The 14,778-nt window shown below is 41.4% G+C and overlaps 1 protein-coding gene across 1 annotated transcript in view; it reads right to left on the minus strand.

Moving 5' to 3' along the window:
* Positions 1–580, minus strand: part of LOC115390821 (polycystin-1-like) — a 76,478-nt gene extending 75,898 nt beyond the window's left edge. The window contains 1 exon segment of the mRNA XM_030094830.1: positions 127–580. Coding sequence (XP_029950690.1) covers positions 127–407 — 281 coding nt within the window. The 5' untranslated portion in view covers positions 408–580.
* Positions 581–14,778: the final 14,198 nt, after the last annotated feature.

Here is a 14,778-nt window from a genome sequence, read left to right on the forward strand (position 1 = left end):
GAGTCCAGAATAGTGGAGAGGAGGCAGCTGGAGAAAGACAAAGCAGACTGCTTCCAGCACGTCTCCCTGCCTTCCACTGCAATGCATCACTCCAGGTTCAAACCATTTCTCGGGCTCTGTACTCACAGCACGCTGGTGGCCAGCGGGACGTCCGCCGCGGCGGGGGCCCTCTCCAGCCCGGAGCCCGAGCAGTTGACTACGCAGGACGGCAGCGGGCCCGCCGCCGGCGCGCAGCTGCAGTTAACGGGACAGGGGCCGCACAGGCCGGGGCCGCCGTCCCCCGGCGGCCCGGAGCCCCAAGCCTCCAGGCAGCAGAGCGCCGCGAGCAGACCGGAGAGGACGCGGAGCCTCGGGACGCAGACGCCATGTTTTCGCTTGGATAGAGTCTGTCCATTTCCACAAGGCATCGCTCACTCACATCTCATCGCCCCGGAGAATTTAGTCCTCTCAGTGTGCGAAGGAGCGACGCGCGCGCGGCTCCGGTTCCACGGCTCTCATGTGAGCGCACGAGCGCACAGGCCGCACTTTTAACACTCTGTTCTTGCCTCACAAATGGATACTTTTGTCTCCCGTCAAGTTCGCTTCCTTTCCTCTGAAAATGTAACGGAGCTTCTCCAGAGTCCTTTCAGGGAGAAAAAAAAGTTTTGGAGAACTTCCTTACTCCTCCTCCTCTTCCTCCTCCTCCTCCTCCTCCTCTTCATGCAGTTCCCTGAACCACCGCTCAGATCTGCTTCCTGCTCTAATGTGAACCAGACATGAGCTTAATTCAATATTAAGTTGAAACCTAAAAATAGAAACCTTCCATATAAACAAAAAGTCTGGACTATAACTGCAAATAGATAGATAGATATACAGTATATATAGATAGATAGATAGATAGATAGATAGATAGATAGATAGATAGATAGATATTCCTTTATTTCATTGTCACAGCAGGTGGACAATAAATAAATAGAGGAGTTGCCAAAGAAAACAATATGAACGATAAATAATTATGTTAATCCTTTCAGAAAAGGAAAAAGGAGCAGCCGTGTGGATCATTTGCTGCCTTGATATTCTCTGGAGACAGTCTGGTTACTACAGATTTTGTGAAAGATAAGTGGCTCTTCTGAGTGTCAGGATGAACCTCTCTGAGATTCATCTTGGACACTTGACTGGGTTGGGGCCAACCCATTTCATGATCTCTGCACACACACACAAAAAAAAAAAAAGAAGAGTAGTCCCACAATAACTCTCACTCGGTCTTTACGTCATTGACAGCACTTCACTGCAGAGAATAAGTCGTGCCATGTTTCATTGGGGGTGTTTGAGGTCTTCCCGTTCCTTCAGGACAGGATTCAGATCAGCCCCTGGATCCCCCTCAGCAGTTCACTTATCAAAAGAAGTCAGGTACCAACAGCAGCCGGGCACTCCAGGTGTTCACCCGCTGGTTTTGATGTATCCAAAGAAGTTTGTTTGGAGAAATTATTTCACTCAGTGTGTGGCTGCTCTTAGAGGGTCGATGTGGGGTCGAACTTCCCTCCCCCTCTTGTCTCTACGCTCTAAGTGACACTGAGAGGAGAGTGGCTCACTTATCCACACTGAATCTGTCTCCTGGATGTAAACAGTGATCCAGGAGCTGCAGCTTACTTCTGTAGCGTCTGTGTTTTCTGCTCAGTAGCCCCACGGATCCTGTCATGTCCTCTGAACCCTGAGTGATGGGTGGAGCTGATGTCTTGCTTCTCTGATAAACACTCTCCTCCTGTCTGACGAGGATTTCCTGTAGTGTGGATGGGAAGGAGAATTTGCTTAGTATTCAGGGAACATCGCCGTTTCCCCCCTGAGTCTGAATATAAAGCATTATAAATGTGACAGCGTTATCTGTGCGTCGGTGTTGCTGGAGCTGAAATAGAATTTGGATGAGAGACCAAGAGTTTTGTGTTTCCTTGGTCACCTGCTAACAGGCACTTGGTCAGGTGGAGGGGAGAGCTACATGAAGGATGGTGTACAGCCATCAATGACTTCAGTTTTTTTTTTTCCATTCTAAATGTAAAAAGCATGATAATTTGTCGATAATGTCATTAAAAAAAGTGAAAACCATGACTGAAAGACTCCTCAATGGTCAATGAATAACTGTGATGACTACAACATCCACTGCAGCTGTTTCTGACGAGCAGAGACACAGATTTCATATTCCCACTCAATGCTGCGTTATTTATATTTTCTTACAATGGAGTTATTACAGTTTTTCAGTAGTATTCTATTATTTAATAAATATCTATACATATTTGCTGAAAGATTTAATTGGCAAATTAATACATTATGTTTTGATACATTTTAAATGGTCAAACACATTGCAATATTGGCAGGTGAATATGTTACACATAAATTACAATGTTGCTCATTGTGACATTAATCTAAATTGAAGGAGTTTGATTGTATTGTATTTGGTATATAATCACTGCTTATAATGAAAACTTCTCCAAAATAATTTGTTTCCAACTTTAAATAGTGTCATTGTATCAATGTGAAAATGAAAAAATATATATGTGTTTTGGTAATAAGTTTAGGATTTGACCGTGTGTTGGGGTGTGTATTTCAAGGATGGGTTTTGTTGGAGAGCAGTGCTTCAGATACGTCCTCATCTGGCGTTGAGCCGTGGATCTACGCTCTTGAACCTCAAATTGAAGTGCTGCACGGTGAAAACAGAGAAGGCAGGTGGTATGTAGGCTCTTCTATCACGTTTTTTATGTCTTGAAAACGAAACGACACAAAAAGGATTGATGTTGAGAGATTCTGTCTCAGAAAAACAAAGAACTTATTATGAGGATGCTGTTATTCATGAATTTGCAGCAAAGCAGAAGACTTCCTGAAAACAAACAAGAATGTTGATACATTGAAGTTAGTTATAGGATTAAAAAGGTGATTTGTCGGCCTGTGATGAAAATACTAACTATTCTATAATACAATCAACGTAACCTTGATACTGGGTCAAAATAACAACCCAGTCCTTCTTACACTCTGTGAAGGACTGGGTTGTTATTTTGACCCTGTATCGAGGTTACATTGATTGGCTAACTTTATTGGGTTATTTTAATGGAATTGGGTATTCTGAGAACCCAACTTCTATGTTGTTGGGTTGGATGAAGATAGGTTGCATGAAGAAATAGCAACTTTATATTAACAACCCAACTTGGGTTTAAATAACCCAGCAGTGTGGTCAATATAGCCCCTTAATTGGGTTATACGAGGGGGTACCCAAAAGTAACCGGAATTTGGTCAGAAAATAATAATAATAATAATGAGTTTCAACTTCTGGTCGTCAGATGTGCTACAGGTAAGCCTCATGCATATCTGTGAAAAGTCCGAGATCCCAGAGTGACGCTGACGTCTGCCACGCGCCATTTATAGTAACAGAGTGCAGCTCCGCTCTGCGGTTTTTTCCAAAATGGCGACATTGCTAGAGCAGCGCACGAACATAAAATTCTGCTTATTGCTGGGAAAAACAGCAGCAGAAACACTCACCATGTTGCAGCAAGCCTACAAGGATGATGCTCTGGGGAAGAATCAGGTCCATGAGTGGTTCAGGTGGTTTAAAAAGGGCCAGATGTCGGCACATCAGGTCCACTTAGCAGTGAAAACAATGCTGATCTGCTTTTCCGCTGTCCAGGGTATCGTCCACAGCGAGTTTGTCCCTCCAGGTCAGACTGTAAATCAGGACTACTACATGGAAGTCCTCAGACGGCTCCATGAGGATGTGAGGAGGAAGCGGCCCGCGTAGTGGCGGAGTGCAGCCCGGTTGATCCACCACCACAGTACGCCAGCGGACACGGCGCTGCGCGTCACGCAGTTTCTGCCGAAGAATGGGATGACTCCACTCCCCTATCCGCCTTATTCGCCAGATGAAGCCCCGAGTGACTTTTTCTTGTTCCCCAAGTTGAAGAAGGAGCTGAAGGGACAGCGGTTTGCAGATGTGGAGGAGGTGAAAGACAAATCGCAGCCGGCCCTGAATGGCACAATTACGCACGGGTCTGACGACGCATTTGTCAAGTGGGAAACACGGCTGGAGCGCTGCATTAATGCGGATGGAGATTATTTTGAAGGCGACGGTGGTGTTTTATTTTGAAATGTCAGAAATAAAAAGTTACAATCAAATTCCGGGTTCTTTTGGGTACCCCCTCGTATGACCAACCCCATTGGGTTGTTCATAAAACCCAATTGCTGGATTGAATGAACCAACCCAACCGACTGGGTTAAAATAACCCAGCTTGTGTTCTGTCCTATAGTTCACCAGTCCTGGGTTGGGAAACTACCCAGATTGGGTTGTGACATATAGTAATGCTTTATCATCAGTTCTTTGCAACACAAATGGTTAAAAGAATGTATCTTAAGAAATATTGTCTAAATGCAAATATTTGATACTTTCAATCCAATTAAACAACATTAAATGTGTTTAAAAAGCACAGTAGAAGTTGTTATTGAGAAAAAGTATTTTACTTGAGGTTTTTGTAAACAACAGCAGAATTTAAAGACCATAGCAACATGTGTACAAATTTCAATAGTTTTTAAACTTCTGACTTTCAATCTCCAACTTGATACAAGCAAACAATAGCAATAAAAAATACTTCTACATCTGTAACTCTGTTTAAAAAAGAAAAAAAGTTGACCTGCTCTGAGTAAAGAATAATGTGAACTTGAGATATTCATCTTATCTGAGCTGCGTCACATTTTTAGAAAACAAGTTTAAAATTATCCCAAAGTGTGTAATAAAATCGGAAAAATGTTCTCATGACATCAGGAAATTGATTTTGGCCAAAAGCCTTTATTTCTGGGGGACTGAACCGTAGAAGGCGTCCTCCTCGGAGTCCTGCGGACGTGAGCTGTAACACTGTGTTGACCGTAAAGCCTCAACGGTCCTGCAGGAGTTGTGGGACTTCACGCATCAAATGAAGTATTTAGCATTGGTCTGGCCCGGACTGGACCAGAATGGGCCGGGTGAAGGTAAAATGAGCCCGGCTCCTGTTTGGTTATGGGGAGGGTCCTCCAGCCCGGCCAGGAAAACAGCACTTACTGAGGCCTCTGTCTGTGTTATTGTAGGACTACAGGAAGAGAGGGGGAGGCGGGGAAGGGAGGAATGGAGGAGTTATTAACGGGAAGAAGAATCCTATGAAAGATCAACTCCTCCTATTGATCAGAAGCTGAGAATAAATGATTTACCTACTTTCATATGTTTCTTGCTTTTGTCATTGGTCACAGAGAAACTATTTTGTGCATGCAAGTAATGAGTGGAATGTAAAACTATTCAGTTTATAAAAGACAATACACGAAATGCAGTTCTTGTTATGTATTACTGACAGCAATTACTACATGTTTCCAATAGTTTTATGCCACGTTAATAATATAATGAGCTAATAATATATTGTAACAGAGTTATTGGCAAAATGTTGCCTCAAATATTTTAGAATACTCCTGAAAAGTTATTACGTTATTTGCTTTCTTACATGAAATACATTGAAATAGTAAAAGTTATTATATCCCAGGTAAAGAGTTACGGTGTAGGTGTTTTTTAGTTTATTGCTACAAGTCAGTCAGATTGGAAAACGTTTGAAGTATTATGTCCTAAACAACAACTAGATAAATAGAATGTAAATAAAAGTAAGTAACTTAAATACATTTTTTGAAGAAAATTTCTGACAACATTGCTTCATTGTAGAACAGCACATCAATGTCTCAAAGAGAATTTGAACAAAAAACATCTACAAACGGAGAATCTGCAGTGATTTATCATCTCTGTGTCATTTCATTGCGCAGTCTCCGTCAATCCTCCCTAACTGTTACTGCTTCACTCCATCCTGAAGTCCAGGTATAGCACCACCGCCTTTTCTCAACCTGAACAGGCCAGGAGGCAAGTGTTGTGTGTTATATATCTCAAAATACATCTCATTTGGATTTAAAAATGTTTAAATTTTTTATTTGTTTTACAGTTCCTCGATTCAAGTTCTGAAAGTTCCCAAAATTGTGTATTGTTGTCTAAAACTGAATTTTATCAGGTTTCTTTTTTCTATTTTTAAAGGTGGTAAATTGCCTGAAACTGAAAAACATAACTGTTTTTTCCAAATATGAGTAAATATGACCACAAAATAAATGAGGTTGTCAGACCCTTTGTCTGGTACCAAATGGCAAAACTAACCACCTGAGCACCTCTAAATAAACATTTGCTTTGCTCACAAATGTCTTTCCTTTGAGACGGACGACTCACTTCCTGATCACCGAGCATCGTCGTCTCGCTGACGTCCCTCCAGCTCAACTTGTTGAGGGAGCGGGTCACCGTGCTGACCCACGCAGATCAAACACTGAGTCACGGTAACATCAATAATACAATATGTGCCCCTCCAACTGCCTGAGTTAAAAAAAAAAGCACTGCCGCCACCATAATGGGATCATCCAGCTTCTTTTTTTAATACCTACAAGCTCGTGAACATAATGTACTCCACCATACTTTTTGTTTTTAATTATTATATTACAAACCAACAACAGGCATATGTTCTTCTATTAATAGCAACGAGCGAATAGGATGACAAATGCCTGAATGTGTTGGAGCAGTCTTCTCTCTCCCGGTTCAATCAGCCCACCTCCACCTCAGGCTCTATTCTTCTCTGGAAATGATCTTCCTTGAGCGGAGCTGTGACACTTTATTATTCCATGTGTTTATTTTTACATTGGATGTCTGCAGGCTGTTACCAGGACTTCAGAAATGTAATTTTGTTCCTCTGTCATAACCCATATGGTGGAGTGACAATAAATCTTCTAAGATTTTTTTTTTTTCCTTTGTGTTGCTGTCAATCTCGCACTGGAAGTCATGTATTCACTCCAGATGTATTGCCCGTGGTTAAGGACCATCACAAATGTCATCGCTTGCTCAGCACGAACCACAATTTCATGTAAAATTGTATTTTTTGTTATTCTACACAGCATATGTTGTCATCTCCTTCCTCTGTTGTGAGAGCTGCAGTGGTTTGTACCTTCAGTCAGAACGACCGCACTGTTCAGCTCACATGGACATCTTAACCTTTCATCAGTGTGTGAATGCAGGCCTTAAGGTCATTCTATGATTTTTTTTTTCTTTTTCCATTGAGAGTGGTCATTTCTGCTAACAAAAATAACAAATGCGCATGGAGGATAAAAACATGTCCTGTTTTCTTCTAGATTTTACACACATTTCAGTGGTAGAAAATGCATCCCGTGTTTCTGAATTCGAAGCAGGTAAAATGACAGATCCTCAAGGACAACCATGAAATCCTTACAACCTGATCAAGGCAGGATTAAGTGGGAACGAAAGGAAGTCTCAGGATTCCTAATCCTGCCCCGTCTGCCTCCCCTCCTCACCTGTATTTGTGGAGATTCGGCTCCTTCAGTTCTGTAACCCGTGTCTCTGCTGCGGTCTTGACTCTGCCTTGACTGCCGTGCTTGCTCAATAAAAACCTGCTTTACACCTAAATCTGCTCCGGTCTGCTTCTGGGCTCACCTTGCTTCGTGAGAGGAAGTCCATTGTATCACCAGGGATGTAATGGGCTTCGGTTCTTAATGAAAAGGAAAGTGAAGGACGGAGAACGGAGTGACTCAGAAGGAGATGTGTGATGAAGTGGCTGCTCTACCTCAGTAATTAATATGATGTGCGGCTCTGACCCTTTCTGTGCTGCTCTCCACTCTGCGATGTGCTGTAAGGACTTTCTCCCATCTGCATCCACAACCTGTTTTTACACCTGTTTATCAAATCATTTCTCTTCAACCAGGCGAAACTCCTCACGGTGGTTTGTGGCAGGTTTCTGCAGCTGCGGATCAGGTGGGGAGCAGTTTGGCTTCAATCACAGAGGTTAACCCCCCAGAACCTCTCATTTCACACACACTTACACACCGAACTCTAATTTGTGCTGATGCATGTAGGAGGAAATAAATAATGCATCAGGCTGAGGGGGCCAACTGTTGCTGACTTGGTGTTATCCTCAAAGGAAATTTGACAGCAGTTGTCAGGGAAATGAGGTTCAAATGTTTCAATATTTAATACGACAGTCTTTATCACTGTAACATGCACACTGTGGAAATGTACCTTTTAATAGCTTTGTAGGACATTACAATTCTAAGAAATTTATATATATGAATTCAATCATCATTAAAAATAATGAAAACACCCCTATGAATGAGAAAAAGACTTATTTCAATTTCAATTATAATGGTTTCAATTAACAATTCATTAAAAGACCATTAAAGTCATGAATATGGATGGTGTATTACCTGCAAAATCATCACCTGAACTTGTACGTTTGTTTCTTCTCTCAGATAACCAAACGTCAAACTGACGAAAGCCACAGGTATTATCAGGATTGCGGATTTCCCTTCAAAGATCTGGAAAGCAGATCATGCTCTAAAGATCTGGCATCAACAAGAACCGGATGCTTCTTATTATTTCAACCGGTGAGTTAACTGTGAGTTTATTCTCATTTTCAATAACAACCTGGGGGACAGAAACCAGTGGGGACCAAGAGTCTTTTGGACTGTAGAACTGAACCACGCATGGGGAGAACATGCAAACTCCACACAGAACCAGGACCTTCTTGTTGTGAGGTGAGAATGCTGACTACTGTACCACCACGCAGCTAAAGGGTAATTTGTTTATAAAGAATAAAAAAAGAAGCTAGAAAAATGGTGGAAGTGGACGTAAATTCAGAAGGTGGATCCTAATGAAAGATAAAAAACTGCTTGCTGACTTATATAATTTAAAAATCTCTGGCAGGACTCTTACTTCGCAGTGAGTTTACCCCCGGTTTGGTATTCTTGTGCATGTTTTGCATGCTCTTGTGTATTCATGGTTCTATACCTGTGAAAGGTCCAATAAAAGCTAAACTAACTTACTTACTTTTGTTATTCTGTGTTTCGAGTCTTCAAGCAAAAAGCAAAAGTGAAGTCTATAAATTCTGGTTTAGGATTTGGCTCCCACACATTCAGATGTTTTTTGAGCTTCATAATTTAGAAAACATATTACAAACAATGAAACAAAGAAATCTGAACTCCGTTTTTGCATTTCATTACAAAATCAATTTCCTGCACCCAGATTAATATAAAGATGTATTATGTTGCTTTACAATATATTAATTTTCCATATTTGATGAAATTACCCTGAAGGACTTTTAAATGAGCTGTTTTGTATTCATATTTGTATGTTTTCCATTTGAAGTCCTTTATTTAGCTCATGACTGTTTAATCTTTCCATTTTTCAGCAGCAGCATGCTTTCCCATGTTGCAACGGGCAGCATGAACATGACTTTAAATCGAGATCTCCGCAGCCATGTTAACCAGCTCTTTAAAATGTTGGTTATCCGCAGCCCACAGGACGGTGATGCCCTCTGACAGGCTGCTAAGGTCAGCCTCTGGGCGGTGTGATAGCTTCGCTCCAGGGGATTCCTGTGGAGGCAGACACAAACCCTTCCCTCTTTACCCACAAGGCACGCTGCTCTGAACCGAAGACCGTGCGCGTGTTAATGTGTGAGTTAATGTGCGTGCGTGGATGTGGGGGCGTCAGTTACTCAGGAGAGAGGGGAGAGTGTCTTCCTCTGTCTGCAGCCCAGCTCCCTGCAGAGAAGAGAGGAAAGCTGGGGAGAAGCAGTGGAAGTCAAGGATGAACCTGATGCTCACAGAGGCGTGTAAACATTGTGATGTATCGGGGTTGTCTGCTGCTACTCACTAGTCCTCCTTTGTGCAGGTGTATTCAGGGGGAAGCACGCCAACAAGTAGAAATCGGTGAGCGACTCGTTTTTCAGGTGACTGACATTTACAGAAAGATGCACGGCAGGCGTTCAGCTTCTGAAACATATTACTGATTGTATCAAGAGAAAAGCCTTTTATCTCAATACCTGAAGTTCCTGAACATTAAAAATTGTTGCATTTCAGGTATAAATTCAGCTTTAAGTGAAAGATATGCACATCCTTTAGCTGTATGTATTTTGATGAAGATGATATTGCCATAAACTGTTCCACATGGAGTTCATTTCTGTCTATATAGCACCAAATACGACAAGGAGAGGAGACAGCAGAAAGGAAAAACTTCCTTTAAACAGGAAAAAACCTGCAGAATCAGACTCGGGAGGGGATTTTCTGCCATTCCGGTTGGGGTTAAGGGACAGAATGACGGAAAGAGAGAGACAGACAGCAACAGACAGACACTCACTACAGACAAATCCACCGCCTGCAGACAGACGGGGGCAGGAGGGTCAGACCATGAACTTCCAGTCCCACTGTCAGAGATCCTGCAGGGAGGATGTGAAAGAGAGGGAGCACAGTCTGCAGCAGGGACAAAATGTTAGACACATGTAGAAGTTAACCATAATGAATGATAAACAAAGAAGCTCAGTCAAGATCTTCCAGGCCTAAAACATCTCTGTCAAAGTGTCCTCCTGGGGCAGTATAGGACTATCAGCTCTTTAAGATATGGTGGAGTCTGGTTGTTCGGAGCTTTATAGGTTAAGGAAAGGATTTTAAATTATATTCTAGATTTAACAGCCAGTGAATACTGGGCTGATGTGATCTCTCCTGCTGGTTCTTATCGGTACTCTTGCTGCACCTTTTTCAATTAGCTGAACACTTCTTAAGTAATAGCTTGGACACCCTGAGTCTGTGCTCCGGATTTTAGAGACATTACATGGGTGAAACAAACAAAAGTTGAATAAAATTCTATATTTGTATCATCTTGCTGAAAACCCTCTCCTCACTGAAGAGCAGCAGCAGTGTGATTCAAGTTTCAGGACACGTCATTTGCTTTTATTTTTTGAAAGAGCCTATTGGCCTTTTTGTTGTCGAAAACACTGATGGTGATGTTAAATTGCTGAAAATGTATTATTCGCAAATGGCTGAAAAAGCCTTGCATATTACACCAAATTTCTTTGAAAGAAAAACAAGGTGAAGGCCTCAGTAGTCAGCTTGCAGCCTTACATGCTTAAATACTGTTACCTTGTATTTCCCTCTGGGCGCTGCAAGCCCAGAGCTCAACTTAAATCAATGATGAAAATGTAGATATTACTGAAAAATCAAGGAGTTACTATACTGAAAATGACTACATTAATGATACCTTCATCAGAAATGAGTTAAAAATAAAAAAAAAACAACAACAATATTTTCTTTACAATTTTTTACCATTTGCCTGGTGGCTTGGCAGATCGGACTGGAGCCTCTTGCAGGCAGTTTTGGCTCACAGGCCTTAGGTTGAACACCCCTGCTGCGGGACATCTTTCCTTGTGTTCAAAAGCATTCATCTAACACATTCATTTTCACAGTTGGAGCAGTTTTATCATGTTTAATCTCCTTGTGAATACTGTATGTGCTTCAGAAAATTCCAAAGATACTCCAATTTCACTTACAGTCAGTAGACAGAACTGCCCCACATGAACTGAGAGCATCATGGTGGCAGCTGTCGCCATTGGTGTGTATGAACGGGTGGACTGACAGCTTCAGACCTTTTCAATGTGTTTTGTCTGGTCTGCTGAGGAAGTCTCTTTAATCGCTACATTTTACTCCGTCCTTCAGAAAAAATACTCAAGCATGAAGAAGAATGGGGTCTGAACTCCCCACAAACAAGCAAAATCTCAGCCAGACCATATTTCACCTAATTTGTCTGCTGGCCAATGTTGAAAGTGGGGTCTGGTCTACAGAACAGACCTCTTAATAGATCTCTCCCTGTAGCGGAGCCAGAGTGGGGTCAAGGGGGCGGTCGCCCCAGGGCCCACAAGGTCATAGGGCCCCATTTCATGTGATGTGTTCACATTTACTCGTAAATACATTATTATAATGAAATGTGCAGTGTGTGCGAGAAGGTATACGCACATGATTGTGGGCTCCAATTTGCCAATTCTTACATTACAACTGTCCATGAATGCATCAGAGCTGTAAGCCAGCGCTGATTGGCTGTGCAGTAATAATGAGTTTTTCCTTTTGCACTTGATCTGAACTCTTTGGAGGGAAGTTAAACAGTATGCTAAACACTATGCTAGCTGCTAGCGGTACTACCCAAAACCTAACATCAGAGCCACTGGTGAGTCAGTGAAACCTTCAGAAATATTATCTTTATCAGAATGCTGTGGTCTTAAACACCTGCCTATTTTAATGTGCCTTGTGTTGCTCTCAACTATAAGAGACCGCAGACTCTATTTTTTTCTAACATACGTAAATTCCAAAAGATATGGATAGCTGTGTCTATATCTATCTTAATAGATTGTGTAATTTTAGACCAGCTGTGTTCATTTTATATTTAAGCTGTATCAAAGATGGTACAGATTTAGCTCGTGAGTTTTTATCTGAGTTTTCAGCACCATGGACAGCGGACGCTCTGAGATTGTCACCTGTCAGGCTGCATTAGTGTATGTGTGTGTGTGCGTATGTGTATTTGTTCTTCAGAACAAGTTTGTGAACTGGTTTGTGACTTTATTCTGCTTTCTGAGGCATATAGGTTTGCTTGGCTCAATAAAAGTGAGCATTAGTGTGTTGTTTGATGGTAGCATGAGGTATTGTTTGAATGGTAAAATTACTATCATAAGGGCTGAATGCTCTGCCCCCTCTGTACTGAGACCCACGCTCAGCCTGTGATCTCTACACAGTTTTTTACTGAGGCATTTTTTTAAAGCTCTAAAAGTATGTATGAATTCATCTCTATCCAATACTGAAATAATAATGCACAGTGTGACATGTTTATAGAAACATCAGTCCTAACCAGAGCTCCATGATAGGATGGCTGGAATGCACAGCATGCAGACACGAAGCTGACGTTTCCATTAAAGTGAGGCGGCGATTTCATGCACGCCCTACATATAAAATGTTGAGTTATGACATGAGAATTTTCATGAATTAAAGATCACTCAATGTGGTCAAAGCGACAACAAAGAAGCCATATGATACCAGAGCAGCGTTACAGTGCTGTAGTGCTGTGTTCAGGGAAATGTAGGAATCTATCCAACCGCATGGAAAAAAAGGAGTCATGACTGTTACCTTTCTTAACTACTGTGATTTCATTTTATCATCAAATGCTGTCTAAGAATGTAACAATGTTGCTTTTTGTCTTTATCAGACAATCATATAAACAAAGGCATTTCTGTATATCATGGATTCTATATATCCTGCTTCTTTTCATCAGTTTGTTTTTTATCGGACTATAATTCTTGCCAGGATAATTCATTGGATTATTTTAATCGAGGTTTTTCAGAATTTGCATGTTCTCCCTTTGCCTACATGTTAATTTATCTGATGACTGGATGGATGATTTGTTTTTCTGAAGAGTTGCTGATTGAATATTTTGCTTAGTTACAGTAAGTTACAGTACTGTAACTGCACTTTATCCAATTAAAACCACTGCATTTGCATTGCATTTATTGAATTTTTTTTTTATTTTGTTTTCTTGTTGGCTGTTAATGAGTTCTTCCTCAATAATAGAAAATATTTTCCTCAGCCATAAAAGCACCTTTTGTTTTTTTGTTGTTATTTTACATCAAAATGCTCCCCTTCCATTTCTGCAGTGCGATGAAGGAGAAAAGAAAAACAAGTTTAGTTTGTTAATGTTATTTTAGTCTGACGTTGGTAAACCCACCCTAATCAAGTTGGGACTACAGTGAGCGTCTGACAGATGGTTGGTGTTAATCAGGTTGAAGCGTAGCTTCTCAATGTGTTCTGCCTTTTGACTCACTGAAAAACAAATAACATATTGAGCTAAAAATGAAAAACACTTGTACGCACTCTTTGACTCAATACAAAATCCATTGTCATCCTACAAACTGAAATTGAGAGCATGCAGTGATGTAAATATAAATCAATCCAGCTCACATGAGTTTTATTTCCATTAATCAAAGCATGGCATGCCATGGCACTTCAGAGAAAATCTCCCACAGGAGAAAGCAAAGATGAAAGGGCAGAGGAAAAGCTCCCTGAAGGAAGAAACCTCTGCAGAATCAGACCCAGAGATCAGGGCTTTTCCGCTACACTGGCCGGGTTTAGCAGCAGAAACAACGGAAAAGACAGACTGAGGCAGAGAGCCACCAACAAACAGGCTGACTTCAGGTTGCAGCTGATTTGATTGGAGAAGGAGACAATTATTACAAACTTCCAGCGTTTGAGATCCTGCAGGAAGGTGCATAGCGGACAGGAGAGTCGGCTGTAGATCTCGATCTGATAAAGACTTGCGTGTAAGAACAGCCATGTGGAAACTGACGACAGGACACTATCGGTTTATCGTGTTTACCTTCATGAATGGCTCAGTCTTTCATCTGATCCCTCCGTACAACTGAACAAACACGGAAACGAAACACTTTCCAGCAGCTTGCTCTCAAGTAAACAGGCTGTACAGTCCACCAAGCCTTCACCTGTTTGTGCCTGATGTTGTGATGTTTCTGTGAAACTGAAATTTAACATTAACAGGATCCTGATAAACCAGATCCTTGATGTTATTGACATATAAGAATGAGAGAAGGAAAGAAAACACATACATAGCTAAAAAAAAACAAGTTGTCATTACATGTTTGTGTGAAAGATGTGGTGTGGTGAAAGAAATATTTTCCAGTCATACTGTCAAATATCAATACAATAAAATGCTCCACTCCAAGGTTCTGCAATCAAATATGAAAACAATTTAGCAAAAGAGAGGCAGGTTCATATTTTACGGTGCTACATTTGGGAATTATCACCTTAGACAGGGTGCAGCTGAACTGAATATCTACTTTCATATTGCAGTGGACTAACATTTGACTGCAAGGATAAGCAATGATTTAA

Source organism: Salarias fasciatus, chromosome 6, assembly GCF_902148845.1.
Source record: "Salarias fasciatus chromosome 6, fSalaFa1.1, whole genome shotgun sequence".
NCBI classification, from domain to species: domain Eukaryota; kingdom Metazoa; phylum Chordata; class Actinopteri; order Blenniiformes; family Blenniidae; genus Salarias; species Salarias fasciatus.